Genomic DNA, 16,606 nt, shown 5'->3' with positions numbered 1-16,606 from the left:
GTGAGAGGTCACGTGTCGGTATGGCCTAACATATTTGCAGCAGCATGGTTGGTAATGAAGCATCCATCTTATATAAAAACTGCTTTTTGAAATTTTAACCCTGCTATTTTGGCTTCTGTAAATGCTTGCTTGCTTAAATAATAAGGAAAATAAGACTACTCCCATTTCAGAGAGGCCATTAAACCTTCCCCAGACGAAGTTATCAGTGCTGGCACCAGGCCAAGCCTTTGGTTGAGGTCTCAAAGCCCCAGCACATAGGGGCTCTTTAAGAACTTGCAAAGGGGACCGGAAAATCCCATATTTGGGAGACAAAGAGGGTAAAAAGGTATAAACACAAGAAACTTCCTGTGTGACTTTGCCCAGAATTCTAGAGATATTTTTCTCTGGGCCCACGTGTAATAATAATAATAAATGTAATTCCATCTCTCTAAGCGTTGCTTGGTCTTCTCCAGTCTTCTGTAACAGTAACAGTAAACTTGGAATCAACTTAAATATCCCTCTCATTGATAGGAGACGGGTTATCTAGATTACGGTACATCTATGCAGTAAGATGTTAGGTAGCCATGAGAAAGAATAGACCACTAAGAGAAGAAAGCAAGATGCAGAACAGTGTGTGGCACACTGAGAACTGGGTTTCAACAAGCATGCATTCTAGTGAGAGGAAAGAGAGGCTGGGAGACAGGTGAGAATGGGGCTTATTAAAGAAAGCAATTTTAGCCTGACTGGTGTGGCTCAGTGGATAGAGCGTCGGCCTGTGGACTCAAGGGTCCCAGGTTCGATTCCGGTCAAGGGCATGTACCTTGGTTGCAGGCACATACCCAGTAGGGAGTGTGCAGGAGGCAGCTGATCGATGTTTCTCTCTCATCGATGTTTCTAACTCTCTATCCCTCCCTTTCCTCTCTGTAAAAAAATTAATAAAATATATTTTTAAAAAGTTCATTTAAAGAAAGCAATTTTAGCCTGACCAGTGTGGCTCAGTGGTTGAGCATCAACCCATGAACCAGGAGATCACAGTTCCATTCCCAGTTGGGGCACATGCCCAGGTTTCGGGCTTGATCCCCAGCTGGGGCCATGCAGGACACAGCCCATGGATGTTGCTCTCTTTCTCTCTCTCCCTTCCTCTCTGAAATAAAAAAATATATATAAAGACACAGCTGATTCACACAGCCAGTCGGCCTGGTGGTCAAATCCCTCTAGTATTAACTACAACAATCAAGGCTCAACTAGAACAAGACTGCGCACAAAGACCACTAGGGGGTGCACCAAGAAAGCATAAAAAATGCGGAGACAAAAAAACATGACAGAAATGGAGGATATAGAGCTAAAAATCGCAATTTTGAGGGCTTGCAAAAATGTGCTAGAAGCTGTCAATAAACTTGAGGAGAGAGTCACGAAAACTAATGAGACCCTCGATGCTATGATAAAGAACCAACTAGAAATTAAGCATACACGGACTGAAATAAAGAATATTATACAGACACCCAATAGCAGACCAGAGGAGCGCAAGAATCAAGTCAAAGATTTGAAATGCGAAGAAGCAAAAAACACCCAACCGGAAAAGCAAAATGAAAAAAGAATCTGAAAATATGAAGATAGTGTAAGGAGCCTCTGGGACAGCTTCAAGCGTACCAACATCCGAATTATAGGGGTGCCAGAAGAAGAGAGAGAGCAAGATATTGAAAACCTATTTGAAGAAATAATGACAGAAAACTTCCCCTACCTGGTGAAAGAAATAGACTTACAAGTCCAGGAAGCGCAGAGAACCCCAAACAAAAGGAATCCAAAGAGGACCACACCAAGACACATCATAATTAAAATGCCAAGAGCAAAAGACAAAGAGAGAATCTTAAAAGCAGCAAGAGAAAGAGACTCAATTACCTACAAGGGAATACCCATACGACTGTCAGCTGATTTCTCAACAGAAACTTTGCAGGCCAGAAGGGAGTGGCAAGAAATATTCAAAGTGATGAATAGCAAGAACCTACAACCAAGATTACTTTATCCAGCAAAGCTATCATTCAGAATTGAAGGTCAGATAAAGAGCTTCACAGATAAGGAAAAGCTAAAGGAGTTCATCACCACCAAACCAGTATTATATGAAATGCTGAAAGGTATCCTTTAAGAGGAGGAAGAAGAAAAAGGTAAAGATACAAATTGTGAACAACAAACATGCATCTATCAACAAGTGAATCTAAGAATCAAGTGAATAAATAATCTGATGTACAGAATGAACTGGTGATTATAATGAATCAGGGACATAGAAAGGGAATGGACTGACTATTCTTGGGGGGGAAAGGGGAATGGGAGATGCGGGAAGAGACTGGACAAAAATCGTGCACCTATGGATGAGGACAGTGGGTGGGGAGTGAGGGCGGAGGGTGGGGTGGGAACTGGGAGGAGGGGAGTTATGGGGGGAAAAAGAGGAACAAATGTAATAATCTGAACAATAAAGATTTAATTAAAAAAAAAACCAAAAAAAAACAACCAGCTCTAGCTGGTTTGGCTCAGTGGGTAGAGCGTTGGCCTGAGGACTGAAGGGTCCCGGGTTTGGTTCTAGTCAAGGGCGTGTACCTTAGTTGCAGGTTCCCCTGGCCCTGTTCAGGGTGTGTGCAGGAGGCAACCGATCTATGTGTCTCTCTCATATCGATGTTTCTCTCTGTCTCTCCCTCTCCCTTCCACTTTCTAAAAATCAATGGAAAAATATCCTTGGGTGAGTATTAACAACAATAAAAAACTTACAAAAAGAAATGTCTAGTCTTGCCAAACCCTCAAGAAAAGTAAATTAAAACAAAATAACATTCCTCACTGATCAGATTAGCATGTAATGAAATAATACCTTTTACCTAGAAATTCTATCTCTACAAATTTATCCTAAGGAAATTAGCATTGTATGGGGAAAATTTTATACTATATAATAAAAGGGTAATATGCAAATCGACCAAACGGGGGAACATCCGGTCGCTATGACACACACTGACCACCAGGGGACAGACACTCAACGCAGGAGCTGCCCCCTGGTGGTCAGTGCACTCCCAAAGGGGGAGCACCGATCAGCCACAAGCAGGGCTGGTGGGGCTGGCGAGCGCAGCAGCCCGCCTCCCTGGCAGGGCTAAGGATGTCTGACTGTGGCTTAGGCCCACTCCTGGACATCCCCCGAGGGCTCCCAGACTGCAAAAGGGCACAGGCTGGGCTAAGGGACCCCCCAAGTGCATGAATGTCGTGCACCGGGCCTCTATTCTAAAGAATAAAATTCCTAATTTAAAAAATTCAGAAACAGCTTGGATGCTGAACAAGAAACAATTGATCAAATAAATGAGGGCTTAGCCAGGTTATGTAATAAAATGTAGCCATTAAATAGTGATCAGACCTATATTTTTACATTGGTCATAGCATTGCTAAATGAACAAAGCAGATTGTATAACAATGTGCTATAACCTATGTATAACGTGAGGAACAATGTCCCATGTTGTGAAAAAGTGCCTATGGTTTTTGTCTCTCCTAAATGAAAATGTACCTAGAAACCTACAAAATGCTGACAGTGGCTCTCTTGGGACACAGTACAATCACAGCATTTTTTCTTTTGCTTATCTTGGCTCTCTCTTTTTTGCTTACACGTATGGTGGGGGTGTGTGCGTGCCTGTGTGCCATAAATAAACAAATAAGTAAACAAATAACTAAAGCAATAAGCCTTGTTCATTAAGATGAAAATTGAAACAGCATCAACATCCACATGTTTGGACGAAGCTGGTTGCAACTTCTCTGGAGAATGCTGCTCATTTTGTTTTTCTTCCCAGTCCTTACAGGCAGCACCCTAACCTGTGCCCAGCATCCCTCCCCTATCACAAGCCCCAGTTCTCGCTCCTGGAGCTGAGGGGAGGGCAGGTAGGGACAGCCTTCTTGCCAGCACCTTGTGAGTGGCAGAGGAGCTCTTCCGAGCTATGGCACTGATTGGCAGTGTGGATGCCTGCATTGAACCAGCATGCTCCTGTTCTGCATGGCTGCACTATCCCGGGCACCCTGTCAGTCACTGGGAAGGACACGCGCAGGAATTAGTTATGGGCACTGCCTTGGTCACAGAGTTCTTATTCGTGAACCACAGGACCTGCCCTGTGTGAGCAGGAAAGCAATTTATGAAAGATGGCAGTCAGCTCACAGGCTTTGTGGAAGGCCAGAGACAGACTTGGTGGCCACAAGGCCCGATAAGTCACCCAAAAGCCCACTGCTGATGGCTCCAGTGAGACCTCATTGCTTCTGCTCATAGTCGCTGCCCCTCACAGGACTGACACTGCACCTGGACTAGAGCGAGATAAAATGGTGTCATGGACTGAATTGTGTTCCCCTAAATCCGTATGTGGAAATCCTAGCCCCCAGTACTTCAAAATGTGACTGTATTGGAGACGGTGCCTTTCAAGAGATAATTAAGTTAAAGCGAGGCCGTTAGTTTGGGCTCTAGCTCAAAATGACTGGGCTCCTCATGAGACAGGAGACGGGACACAGAGGCACACAGAGGGGAGATCCTGGAAAGACCAGGGAGAAGGTGGCCATCTGCAAGTTAAGGAGAAAGACCTCAGAAGAAACCAGCCCTGCCAACACCTGGATCTCACACTCTGGCCTCCGGGACTGTGAGGAAATCCATTTCTACTGTTGAAGCGGCCCAGGCTGTGGTATTTTGTTAAGGTAACCCGAGCTGACTCACGCACATGGTGAGCCCTTACAAAAATCAGGAGGCTCTGCTTACTGCCGCTCCCCAAAGCCACCCTGGGCAGAATGAGGGCGAGCAGGTGCTTTTGAAGAGCATTGCTGAACAAGGAGAAGGCTTGCTCGCTGTGGCAGAGCAAAGGCTTCCAATTCAAGAAGCTTATGGAGAGTTCAAGCTGCTTGAGCACACGTGGCTCATGGAGGGAACCAGGGCTGACGTGCCGCTGCCTGACTCCACAGGGGGCCCATCTGCGCCTTCAGAGTGGCCCCTAAGGGCGCCCTGGGCGCCGGGGCTGACCCATTGAACTATTCTGTTGCCTCTGTAGTCCAGCATCACTGCCTGGCTGTGTGAAATCAAATAAGATGTATATCATGTGCCTCGCCATGCACCCAGCAGAGGGGAAGGAGCAGCGAAGGGCTTCTCTTCCCCCCTGCTCCTTCATGTCCAGGGCAAACAAACATTAGGGGTGCAGATGGCAAGAGTAAACACATGCTGGGGTGGAGACCTGGTTTATGAGTGACTCATAAATCATCTGAAACCAGTTTCCTGTTGACTGTCAGCCCTCGGTAAACACTAAGCGTGTCCTTGGCACTTACCTTCCCTCAGGGTGCCAGCCCCGGGGGAGTCCTGTTCTATATAAGTCACTGTGCCGCTTCCGGATGTACAGGCCTATAGGACCCATGCTCATCACAATGGTAGGTAACTGGTTGCTTCGTACCTCGAGGCCAGAACAAGGAAAAAGGACATACAGTATAGTCCAGTGGTTCTCAACCTTGGCTGCACATTAGAATCACCTGGGAATCTTTTTAAAATCCTGATTTCTGGGCCTCATCCTCCGGAAATTCTGTTTCGTTATGGGGTGGGGTGGGGCCACAACATTAGTAACAAAGAAACAGAATTTCGGAGGATGAGGCCCAGAAATCAGGATTCTAAAAAGATTCCCAGGTGATTCTAATGTGCAGCCAAGGTTGAGAACCACTGGAATAGTCCTTATTTGAATGTCCTATGAAGGGTGTTTCTACTGGATACAACTTAATGGTAAATGTGAGCTGGTGATGAACCTTCTATAGAATATTTGCAACTGAATGGATAGAGGGTAATGAGAGGCGGGGAGCTAGAGAAAATGTTAATGACTGTAGCACTATTTCTGTTCTCCCATTATCAAAGCTGTTGTTTCTTCTAGTAAGTGTGGGATTCAATTAGGTTTTATGTGTGTCTCTAATTCTTGGGCCCTAAGTGAGTGATTTGTGAGTTAGATATAATGTCGGAGCTACAGCACTGCATCATCGCAGATGAGAACGGAGCCTGGGAGGGAAGAGCTGTCCGGGAGTCTCACCGCTGTCTGTGCGCGGCTGAGGCGGGAAGCTACGTGTCCCTCTCCAGGCCAGCAGCTCCCTCGCAAACGGGCTGCACAGTGGACATCTGTGCCTGACTCCCACACCGGACACTCTGAGTTGATTGGTTGGCAGTGAGTCCTTGGTAATTGAGGGTTTTTTAAAGCTGCCCAGGTGACTTCAATATTCAGCAGAATTTGAGAACCATCATCCTGACCTAGGCCCTTTTCAATATATCATGTTGTATTAAGAAAAAATTTGCATCAAAACCTATAAAAACTCATCTAGTCATCCTTTCTGCCTTCAATTCCAACTTGATCTTTTAAAAGTACCCTTTGCTAGAGCCAGTAAAAGGGACTGAACCAGGCTGCTCTTGGGGTGCAAAGGAGAAGAGGAAGGAAGTGGCCAAAGGCAAAGCAGACGAGGAGGCTGCAGGGTCCTCCAGAATGGACCCTGGGCCTCAGCTCAGAGACTGTCTCAGAAACACGAAGCTGGAAAGAGCAGGAAAACCGTGGGGTGGGTCCTCCTGCTCCATCAGACCCCTCCTCCACCCTCAGAGTGAACTTCGTAAGCTGCGGAACTGACAACATCCCTGCCCTGCTTAGGACCCTTAAAGATGCCTGACTCTTTTTAAAAAATATATATTTTTATTGATTTCAGAGAGGAAGGGAGAGGGAGAGAGAGATAGAAACATCAATGATGAGAGAGAATCACTGATGGACTGCCTCCTGCAGGAGGCAGGAGATTACTGGGATTGAGCCGACAACCTGGACATGCACCCTTGACCGTAATCGAACCCGAGAATCACTGATGGACTGCCTCCTGCAGGAGGCAGGCGATTACTGGGATTGAGCCGACAACCTGGGCATGCACCCTTGACCGTAATCGAACCCAGGACCCTTCAGACTGCAGGCCAACGCTCTATCCACTGAGCCAAACCGGCTAGGGCAAGATGCCTGACTCTTGATCATGCTGGGAAGACACAAGGAACAGCAACTTACCTAAAGGGACAATATTTCTAGGGGCACTGCCAGCCCGTTTCACTCTAAGACTGGCATGATGCACCTGTTACGTGCAGGCATCTGGAAAGGCTAATGCCGGCCTCCTGGCTGCACTGTCTCCTGTGCCTGCCCCTAGCAGGTGCTCATCTTTACTGAATGCAGGAGAGGAAGCAAAAGAGCGAAGGGAGGTGAACGAATAGAACATGGGATCAGGAAAGGACTTGAGAGCCTCTCTGCTCAAGTGGTCTCAGCCCAGTAGCATGGGCATCACCTGGGGGGCGGGAGGGGGAGGGTTTGCTAGAAATTAGGACTCTTTGATTCCACCAAAGCAGAATCTGCATTTTATTTTACAAAATTTCCCAGGGATTCATATCCACATTAAAGAAGCACTAGTTTTGATTGTTTCTTGTGTTTCTCACCTGGGGGACTTGGTAAAGACGCAAAGGCCTTGGCCATGTCCTTCTCCAATGAGCTTGATTGAGACTGTGTGCTCCTGATTGGCAGCCTGGGTTACTTTGATGCCCACCCACATGGGAGAACCTCTGTTTTTACAGGGGGCAAACTGAGGCAGAGAGAGAGAGGGAGAGAGAGAGAGAGAGAGAGGATATGGAGGCTATATGTGAGATACTATCAACTGGTTAATCTCAAATCTGAATACTTTGCTCTCTCTTGTCACCACGTTTGGACTCCATCTCTCAGTCATTCGATTGGGTTCCTCCGCTCAGAGCAGCAGAAGATCCGGGAATTCTGCAGTCGTCACTCACCCTGGGCTGCACCCCTGGCTCGTGCCCACGGATGCCTCTGTTCTGTGACTAGATAGATTCTATCTGATAGAACAAGACCTCCAACATTCCTGTGATCACCAGCACCTCTCAGGAGCCCCCTTTCTGGATGAAGGGAGTGGAAATTCTGCCGATAAGACAGGCTTTTTCATTTGTTTGTTTTGTTTTTGTTTGTTTGTTTTGAGAAAAAAATTCAGGTTTCCACAATGATCTGAAGCTGAAGCTTATGTAAAAGAATGAAACAGAGAGAGCAGGTGCAACCTCTAATTCTGATGAGAGCTAACTATATTGAGAGTTTATTATAGGAATTGATTTATTTCTTTTGGTTATAAAACTAATGTCTTTCATTATAAGCAATTTAGACAAAAAGAGGAAAAGTCCGAAGAAAAATCCCACAGCTCAAAAATCACTTGTTAAAATTTGGTACAAAAACTGTAATCTCTTTTTGAGCATCTCCTTCTATGTGGATCTTTTCCACATCATAGGAATACCTGCCTTCTTTAACGTAGTCATAATAGTGATCATTTATGTCATTTCATATTCTCCTACCTCCTAAGTTGACCAGTTCTGTTTTTGGAGTCACCATGCTCTGAAACAGCCCTGTTTTGGGGGAATTTTGGTTGATTCATTTCCCTGCTGCAGTGAGCATCCAAGAGGCGAAGTCTAAGTCCTTCTCTGTGTCATTCCTAGGACCAGGTCTTAGAAGTGAAAAGGTGAAGTCAAATGTTGTAACTGTTTTTTTTAATGTTTTTATTGATTTGAGAGAGAGATAGAAACATCATTGAAGAGAAATATCTATTGGTCCTACTGGGGATCAACCCAGACATGTGTCCTGACCAGGAATCAAACCAGCAACCTCCTGGTACATGGACCAGTACTCAACCAACTGAGCACACCGGCCAGGGCTGCTGTAAACAGTTTTACGAATATGGATGCATACTATTAAGTTGTGCTCCATAAAGGCTATTCAAACATAAACCAGCCTTGTGAATTTCACTTCTCAGATATGCCTTTATTTCACTCTGGATATTATAAATGAAATAATTATTTTTTGTCATCCCATATGGTTCTATTTTATGTACAAATTTGCATTTCTGGTCTCAGCAGTAACTTGAACTTTTCCATGTCTTTGTTCATCATCTCTATTTGTATATGTGTGTTATTGTCTTATCTTTTGTTGTTGTTGTAAATCCTCACACGAGGATATTTTTTTTTTCCATTCAGAGAGAGTGGAAGGGAGGACAGGGGCGGGGGGGGGAGGAGATACATTGATGTGAGAGAGACACATCGATTGTTGCCTCCTGCCTGCGCCCTGACCGGGGCAGGGAGTAAACCCACAATCCAGGTACCCGCCCTTGACCAGGAATCAAACCAGGACCCTTTAGTGTGTGGGCTGATGCTGTAACCACTGAGCAAATGGCCAGGGCTATGTGTGTTATTTTCTTTGTCATTTTTCTACTAGGATGTTTTTCTTTTTCTTGTTGATATACAGAAATTCTTCATATGATGATGCTGTTCTCCAAATTTGGTAATTATTTTTAACTTTTATTTATGGATTTATAACTTTTACATTTTCAAAGCTATTTATTTTTTAATACTTAGAATAAGATTATTATTTACTGATATTTTCTGTGATTCGTTTATGATCTTAAAATTTTTTTATTAAAGTACAGTTGACATACAATATTATATTCGTTTCAGGTGTATCTGCCATCGTACAAAGTTAATTTATGATCTTATAAAAGTTTAACCATCAAATTCTTTTAGAATTTATTTGTGGGAACTAAAGTAGAAAATTAACTTTGTTTCCTTTCAAAATATCCCCCCATTTGTTCTAAATATCATTTTTTGAATAATTCTCTACAGATTTCAAAAACTAAGTTTATCTTATAATAAACTTTTATATGGATTTATAAATATACGTTCTGGGGTTTCTATGCTGTTCCCTGTACTTGTCTTTCTATTCTTATATTAATAACATACTACTTTAGGTAGCATCAGTTCATAATTAATTTTAGACATCTTACAGAACAAGTACCCTCACCCCCCATCTTCTTTTCTTAAAAAAATATATTTTTATTGATTTCAGAGAGGAAGGGAGAGGGAGAGATAGAACATCAACAATATGCTGTTCCCTGTACTTGTCTTTCTATTCTTATATTAATAACATACTACTTTAGGTAGCATCAGTTCATAATTAATTTTAGACATCTTACAGAACAAGTACCCTCACCCCACCCCCCCATCTTCTTTTCTTAAAAAAATATATTTTTATTGATTTCGGAGAGGAAGGGAGAGGGAGAGATAGAAACATCAACAATGAGAGGAATCATTGATCAGCTGCCTCTTGCACACCCCACACTGGGGATCAAGCCCAAAACTTGGGCATGTACCTTGACCAGGGAATCGAACCTTGACCTCCTGGTTTATGGGTCGGCTGATACTTTTCTTTGTCCTGCAGATTCGGTATCAGCTAATGAACTGATGTGTTCATGCAGCCATCAACAATGCAGTTATCATCTGGAAAGTGAAGTTCTTAGCCTCATGGTCTAAGAATGCCAACTAACTCAGTAGTTCCATCAAGTCTCCTACTATGTTTTCTTCATCTTTTTGTCAATGTTTTATCTTCCTAAAACTCTTCTCCACACACTCATTTCTGTCCTTTGAATTATACACACTCTGCAAAGCAGCTAAAAATCAATCCAAAAGGGTCCCCTGAACTTCCTTGGTACTAAAATAACACACGATGCTCAGGCTGGGTGGCTCAGTTGGTTGGAGTGTCATCCCATACATCCAAAGGTCACAGCTCATTCCTGGTCAGGGCACATCCCTTGCTTGCGGGTTCTATCTCTGGTGTCAGGGGTGTAGGGGAGGCAACCGATAGATGTTTTTCTCTCAGATTGATGTTTCTCTCTCTCTCTCTCTCTCTCTCATCTCTACCTCTATCTCTTTCCCTTCTGCTCTTTCAAATCAATAAAAGCATATGCTCAGGCGAGGTTTTTTTTTTAAAAAAAATAGCACACTATCATTATTTTATTGGTCTATGACTTTGACTCACATTTAGCTTTTCCCCCAGTTATTTTAATAACTTGTGTAGATGTTGTTCCTTTGAAGCACCACCTTTAACCCACCTGTGGAGCCCAGCAGGGATCCTCATGCAGGACACTCAGTCAATGATCACCTTCTGAATCAGTCTGTTTTTCTTCCTGACGCTGCTTCACATTGCAGAATGCTCTCCTGGGAAGCCTTGTGGTCTTGGCCAGCTGTGTGATGTTATGCAATGCCCAGTGCTATTTCATACCTATTGAAGGTTCTCCAGACAACTTGCTTAAGGGTAAGTCCCAGCTTTTCCAGTGTATTATTTTACTGCAGCTTGGTAGGTATAACCTGTTGGCAGAGGAAGGCCTTTACATCTACATGAGGAGGAGGGTTAGGGATGATATCAATAGAGTTAAATGAGAGACTTCAATTTGTCACTGTATAAGACAGTGTTTCTCAACCCGAGGTGTAGGAGAACTGCCTGGAAAGCTTTTGAAACCTACCAACGCTCAGGAGCCATCCAATATGAGGCAAATCAGAATCTCCGGGGTAGGAGCTGCACATCTAATCGCTTTTGGATTCACCCCTATACGCAGGCAAAGAACCATCAATATTCCAAAGCAGTACTTTTCAAACTTCAATGTGCACGTAAACTCTCTGAGAATCTTGCTAAATAAAAGTTCCGATTCTGTGGGCCTGCATGTCCAACACAGCCTCGGTAGTGCTGATGCTACTAGTTCCTCCAGCTCGCCTGGGCCACCAAGGTTTAAAGCAGTGGTTCTGACCCCTGGCTGAATATGTGAATCACTTGGGGAGCTTTGGGAAAATATGGTAGCCTGGGCCTCATGGCCAGAGAGACTCATTGTTCTGAGGTGAGACCAAGGCATAAATTTCTTAAAAATGCCCAAGATGTTTTACATGTGCATTTAGGGTTGAGAAGCAAAGCAAAGAGAAGTAGTAAAATGAGACATTTATCGAGAGATAATCCAGCAGAAAAAAAACACACCAAAAGAACTTGGCTCCAAGTGCCCCTAGGATCATAATAGCTACCTGATAAAAGAGAAAGGTCTTTTTTTTTTTCTTGTAATATTTGTTCTGAAATAAGATCTGGAAGGACTTAAGCTTGCTGTAAGAAAACATGATCGGTGACATGAACTGGACAGTACTGGAATTAAGCTGTGGGTGACCACAGAAGCACTTTTCTTTCTTTCTTTAAAATAGATTTGTCTTGATTTCAGAAAGAAAGGAAGAGGGAGAGAGAGATAGAAACATCAATGATGAGAGAGAATCATCGGTTGGCTGTCTCCTGCATGCCCCACACTGGGCATCAAGCCCCCAACCTGGGCATGTGCCCTGACCGGGAATCAAACCGGGACCTCCTGGTTCATAGATCAATGTTCAGCCACGGAGCCATGCTGGCCAGACCACAGAAGCACTTTTCTTAGACACCCTTAAATTGACGAGATTTTCCCTCTCTGGGAGGGGCACAGATGGCAGGGCTGGCCACAGTGTCCTACAAGCCTTGTTCCAGCTGCATGCCTGGAGGACACCACTGATGTTGCCACACATGTTATTTTAGAATGCAAGGATCTCGGTGGAGTCACCTACGCGATGAACTCAAAGTGGAAGAATGACAGATGTGAGGAGTGTTCTTGTAACCCAACTGGAATCCACTGCTGCAACATGTAAGTCTCAGCCAGCAGGGCCAACAGGGGGTGCAGCTGCTACTGGGCTGCTCCTGAGGTGCAGCTACTCCCTCTTTCAAAATCCCCTTCTGAAGTGGTTTCGTTTTCAGCACTATTTCCTTCTTTTTTTTCTTTTAATATATTTTTATTGCTTTCCGAGAGGAAGGGAGAGGGAGAAAGAGATGGAAACATCAATGATAGAGAATCATTGATTGGCTGCCTCCTGCACACCCCACACTGGGGATCGAGCCTACAACCCAGGCATATGCTCTGACCAGGAATCAAAATGTGAACTCCTGGTTCATAGGTCGACATTCAACCACTGAGCCATGCCCCGGCTGGGCATGGATTAATTCTTAATCTCTCTGAACCTCAGTTTCCTCACAATAAAATAGGGATAGTCAGGTGTCCATGAGAATTTAATGAGATTCTGCATATATTAAATCAACACATATTTATGCCTTCTCTATGCCAGTCTGTGTCCCCTGAGCCTGGGACAGTAATGAACACCTAGTAGGAACGCAAAGTGTCCCTTCTCTCTTTCCTTCCACGTGCCTATCCCGTTTAGCACACTGCTCCGCAGGGAGGAAATGTGTACAGTTCTCTCTACTATTCAAAGACAACTCCTTTTCCCTGCGATTGCCTCACAGCCCACCAAGTTGTTTTCATCATTTCTTTTTCTATAGCAAAAGACAGCTTTTGATTAAATTTTCTCTGGGATAATTTTTTGACCCATTGCTTCTCTAGGGGACACGGTCCAGATCTCAAGCTGCTCAGTGGCCTCCCCACTGCCAAGGCCCCCACCCCAGGTGCCCTGGAGAATCTCTTTCCAGTCCTCACTTTGCTTACAGATTACCCTTTGGGAGGAGGACTGAACTATCCTCTTCTGTTAAAATAAGTCCAACGTCACCTTTTGGAAAAAGGCATTCTCACAAAGGGCCCGGTGATGGCTGCTTCTGTGTACACTTGGGCAGGGGCCATCTACAGCTCGGATTCATGCGTTCCAAGAGAGTGATGAATCCTAGCATTGCTTGCACCCTTGAATGTGTGGGTGGGCTTTCCTGGGGAGATGGTCCCCAGTTTTCATTAGCTGCTCCTGGGCTCCATGATCCTGGCCTGGAGTGACTCTCTGTTCCTGTTGGCTTAGCAGCTCCTATGCTAATTAGAATGGACAATCTTTCCCTTCCCGCATTCAAGCCGCAGAACTGCTGGCCACTTCCTGAGCCAGGACGACAAGAAGTCAGGCTAGAACAAGCTGCCTGGCCCCAGTAGCCCGGCGTGCATTTGGGCCTCTCAGAGCTTACTTCGTCCTGTGATGCAGGATGGAACTTAGGAACGATGTCAGGGGTGGTCTATGTGCTCATAGACCAGGTTCTCTGTGTTCAAATCCAGGCTCCTGAAGTCAGCACTTTGAGGTTGCAAACTAAAAGGTGATCTTAAGTTGCTGAGGGGCACCCTAGGCAGCTGGAGTGTGGGCTGCCCCTGGCAGAGAGCTGGCCCTGAGGAGGCTGGGCATCCTATCCTTGCTTTTTTAAAAAAAATTAACTTTATTATTGCCCTGAGGAGGCTGGGCATCCTATCCTTGCTTTTTTTTAAAAAATTAAATCTTTATTATTGAAAGTATTACATATGTCTCCCTTTCCCCCCCATTGACCCCTTTAGCCCACCCCGCCCCCCACTCCAGGCCTTCACAAACCTATCTTTAAAAAAAAACAACTTTATTGTTGAAAGTATTACATATGTCCCTTTTTCCCCCCATTGGCCCCCTACAGCCACGCCCCCCGCCCCGCCCTAGGGTCTGTGTCCATGGGTCATGCATATATGTATACAAGGTCTTTGGTTGATTACTTTCCACCCACCGACTTTCCCCCACCTTCCCTCTGAGGTTCTGCACTCTGTTCCAGGCTTCCATGTCTCTGATCCACTCCCTTCATCAGTTTAGTTTGTTAATTAGATTCTACACATGAGTGAGATCATGTGATACTTGTCTTTCTCTGACTGGCTTATTTCACTTAGCATGATACTCTCCAGGTCACTATATGCTGTCTCAAAGATCCTTCATTTTTACTGCTGCATAGTATTTCATGGTGTAAATGTACCACAGCTTTTTTTTATCTACTCATCTACTGATGGGAACTTGGGTTTAGGTATTATAAATTGTGCTGCTATGAATATAGGGGTGCATACTTTTTTTTTAAAATTGGTGTTTCAGGTTTCTAGGATATATTCCTAGAAGTAGGATCACTAGGTCAAATGGCAGATCCATATTTAATTTTTTGAGGGAACTCCATACTGTTTTCCATAATGACTGCACCAGTCTGCATTCCCACCAGCAATGTACTAGGGTTCCCTTTTCTCCACATCCTCACTAGCACTTGTCATTGGTTGATTTGTTGATGGTAGCCATTCTGACATATGTGAGATGATACCTCATTGTCATTTTAATTTGCATCTCTCTGATAATCAATGACTTTGAGCATTTTTTCATATATTTCTTGGCCATCTGTATGTTCTCTTTGGAGATGTGTCTATTTAGGTCTTTTGCCCATTTTTTTTAAAACAATGTAACTTTTTTAAAAATATATATTTTATTGATTTTTTACAGAGAGAAAGGGAGAGGGATAGAGAGTTAGAAACATCGATTAGCCGCCTCCTGCACACCCCCTACTGGGGATGTGCCCACAACCAAGGTACATGTCCTTGACCGGAATCGAACCTGGGACCCTTCAGTCCGCAGGCTAACGCTCTATCCACCGAGCCAAACTGGTTAGGGCATATTTTTTAATTGTTTTATTTGTCTTCCTTTTGTTAAGTTGTATGAGTTCCTTTATATATTTTGGATACTAGCCCTTTATCAGATGTATTATTGCCAAATATGTTCTCCCATACAGTGGGCTCCCTTTTTACTCTTTTGCTGTGCAGAAGCCTTTTATTTTGATGTCGTCCCATTTGTTTATTTTCACCTGGGTTTCCTTTGCCCTAGGTCAGGAGATGTATTGGTAAACATATTGCTACGAGAGATGCCTGATATTTTGCTGCCTATGGTTTCTTCTAGGATTTTTATGGTTTCATGACTTACATTTAAGTCTTTTATACATTTTGAGTTTATTCTTGTGTATAGTGTAAGTTGGTGGTGTAGTTTCATTTTTTTTTTTGCATGTGCCTGTCCAATTTTCCCAACACCATTTATTGAAGAGATTGTCTTGACTCCATTGCATGTTCTTGCGTTCTGAGCATAATGGCTAGGGTTGATATCTTATCCTTTCTAATTGGCTTTGCTCTTGTCTCAATGGCAGTGTTGCTATACCTGTGGGTTTTAGCAAAATGAAATGCAAGAAATTATTCAACGAGAAGACCTGCACCTATACGGTGGTGGAGAAAAAGAATCCAAAAAAGACTTGTCCTGTCCAACAATGGGTGATGTAATGAGCTTCTAGTGGGCCCGTGGCTCCCAGCCAGAGGGGTTCCAGGTCCTCCAAGGCCAGGCCTCATTCTCCTGTGGCCTCTAACAGTCTATGATTGTATAACCCTACCTGTTCGTAAAAAAAATAAATAATTAACAATTGGGCAAACATTTGAATATGTGTGTACTTGCAATTTATAAATTATGTGTGCATTGATTTTTATACACATTATAAAGCGTTCAAACATTTAAGAGGGAAAAAAATATGAATAAAGTTATATTTTTCCTATACTCCAATAAATCATTATACATCCCCACTTAAGTTCTGCTGCTTCTGTTGCTTCTGATATAGTATCTGCACTCTGCTGCCCTGGTGTCCTGCTATCTCGCGAACAATTTAAAAAATAAATGTGTCTTCAAAATGAAATCAGATCCCTTATTTTCTTTGAGTTTTTCATATTTATTCTTCCTTCCTCTTCTTTTTCTTAAATATATATCTACACTAATAAAAGAGAAACATGGTAATTGGCGTACGACGCTACCCTTCCCATTGGCTAATCAGCATATCCTTATGCAAATTATGTCAGCCAAAAGATGGCGGCCGGCAGCCAGGCAGCTGGAAGCGAGCAGGGAGGCTCGCTTGCTCCAGTGACTGCAGACTCC

General features: G+C 43.9%; 1 protein-coding gene across 1 annotated transcript; it reads left to right on the top strand.

The window, feature by feature from the left end:
* Positions 1–5,286: 5,286 nt before the first annotated feature.
* Positions 5,287–16,120, top strand: MSMB (microseminoprotein, beta-). Its single transcript, XM_005883127.2, has 4 exons — positions 5,287–5,394; positions 11,045–11,150; positions 12,435–12,540; positions 15,837–16,120. The coding sequence occupies exons 1-4, from the start codon at positions 5,359–5,361 to the stop codon at positions 15,964–15,966; spliced, it is 378 nt and encodes a 125-aa protein (XP_005883189.1). The 5' UTR covers positions 5,287–5,358; the 3' UTR covers positions 15,967–16,120.
* Positions 16,121–16,606: the final 486 nt, after the last annotated feature.

Source organism: Myotis brandtii, unplaced genomic scaffold, assembly GCF_000412655.1.
Source record: "Myotis brandtii unplaced genomic scaffold, ASM41265v1 scaffold766, whole genome shotgun sequence".
NCBI classification, from domain to species: domain Eukaryota; kingdom Metazoa; phylum Chordata; class Mammalia; order Chiroptera; family Vespertilionidae; genus Myotis; species Myotis brandtii.
Note: the sequence above shows the minus strand (reverse complement) of the source record. Positions and strands in the feature narration are given on the sequence as shown.

Bases quoted from the DNA above. Each gene is read 5' to 3' on its own strand.
- MSMB (XM_005883127.2), top strand. From the start codon at position 5,359: ATGTACAGGCCTATAGGACCCATGCTCATCACAATG. The intron at 11,151-12,434 runs GTAAGTCCCAGC...ATGTTATTTTAG, and splicing joins TCCAGACAACTTGCTTAAGG to AATGCAAGGATCTCGGTGGA. The intron at 12,541-15,836 runs GTAAGTCTCAGC...TCTCAATGGCAG, and splicing joins GGAATCCACTGCTGCAACAT to TGTTGCTATACCTGTGGGTT.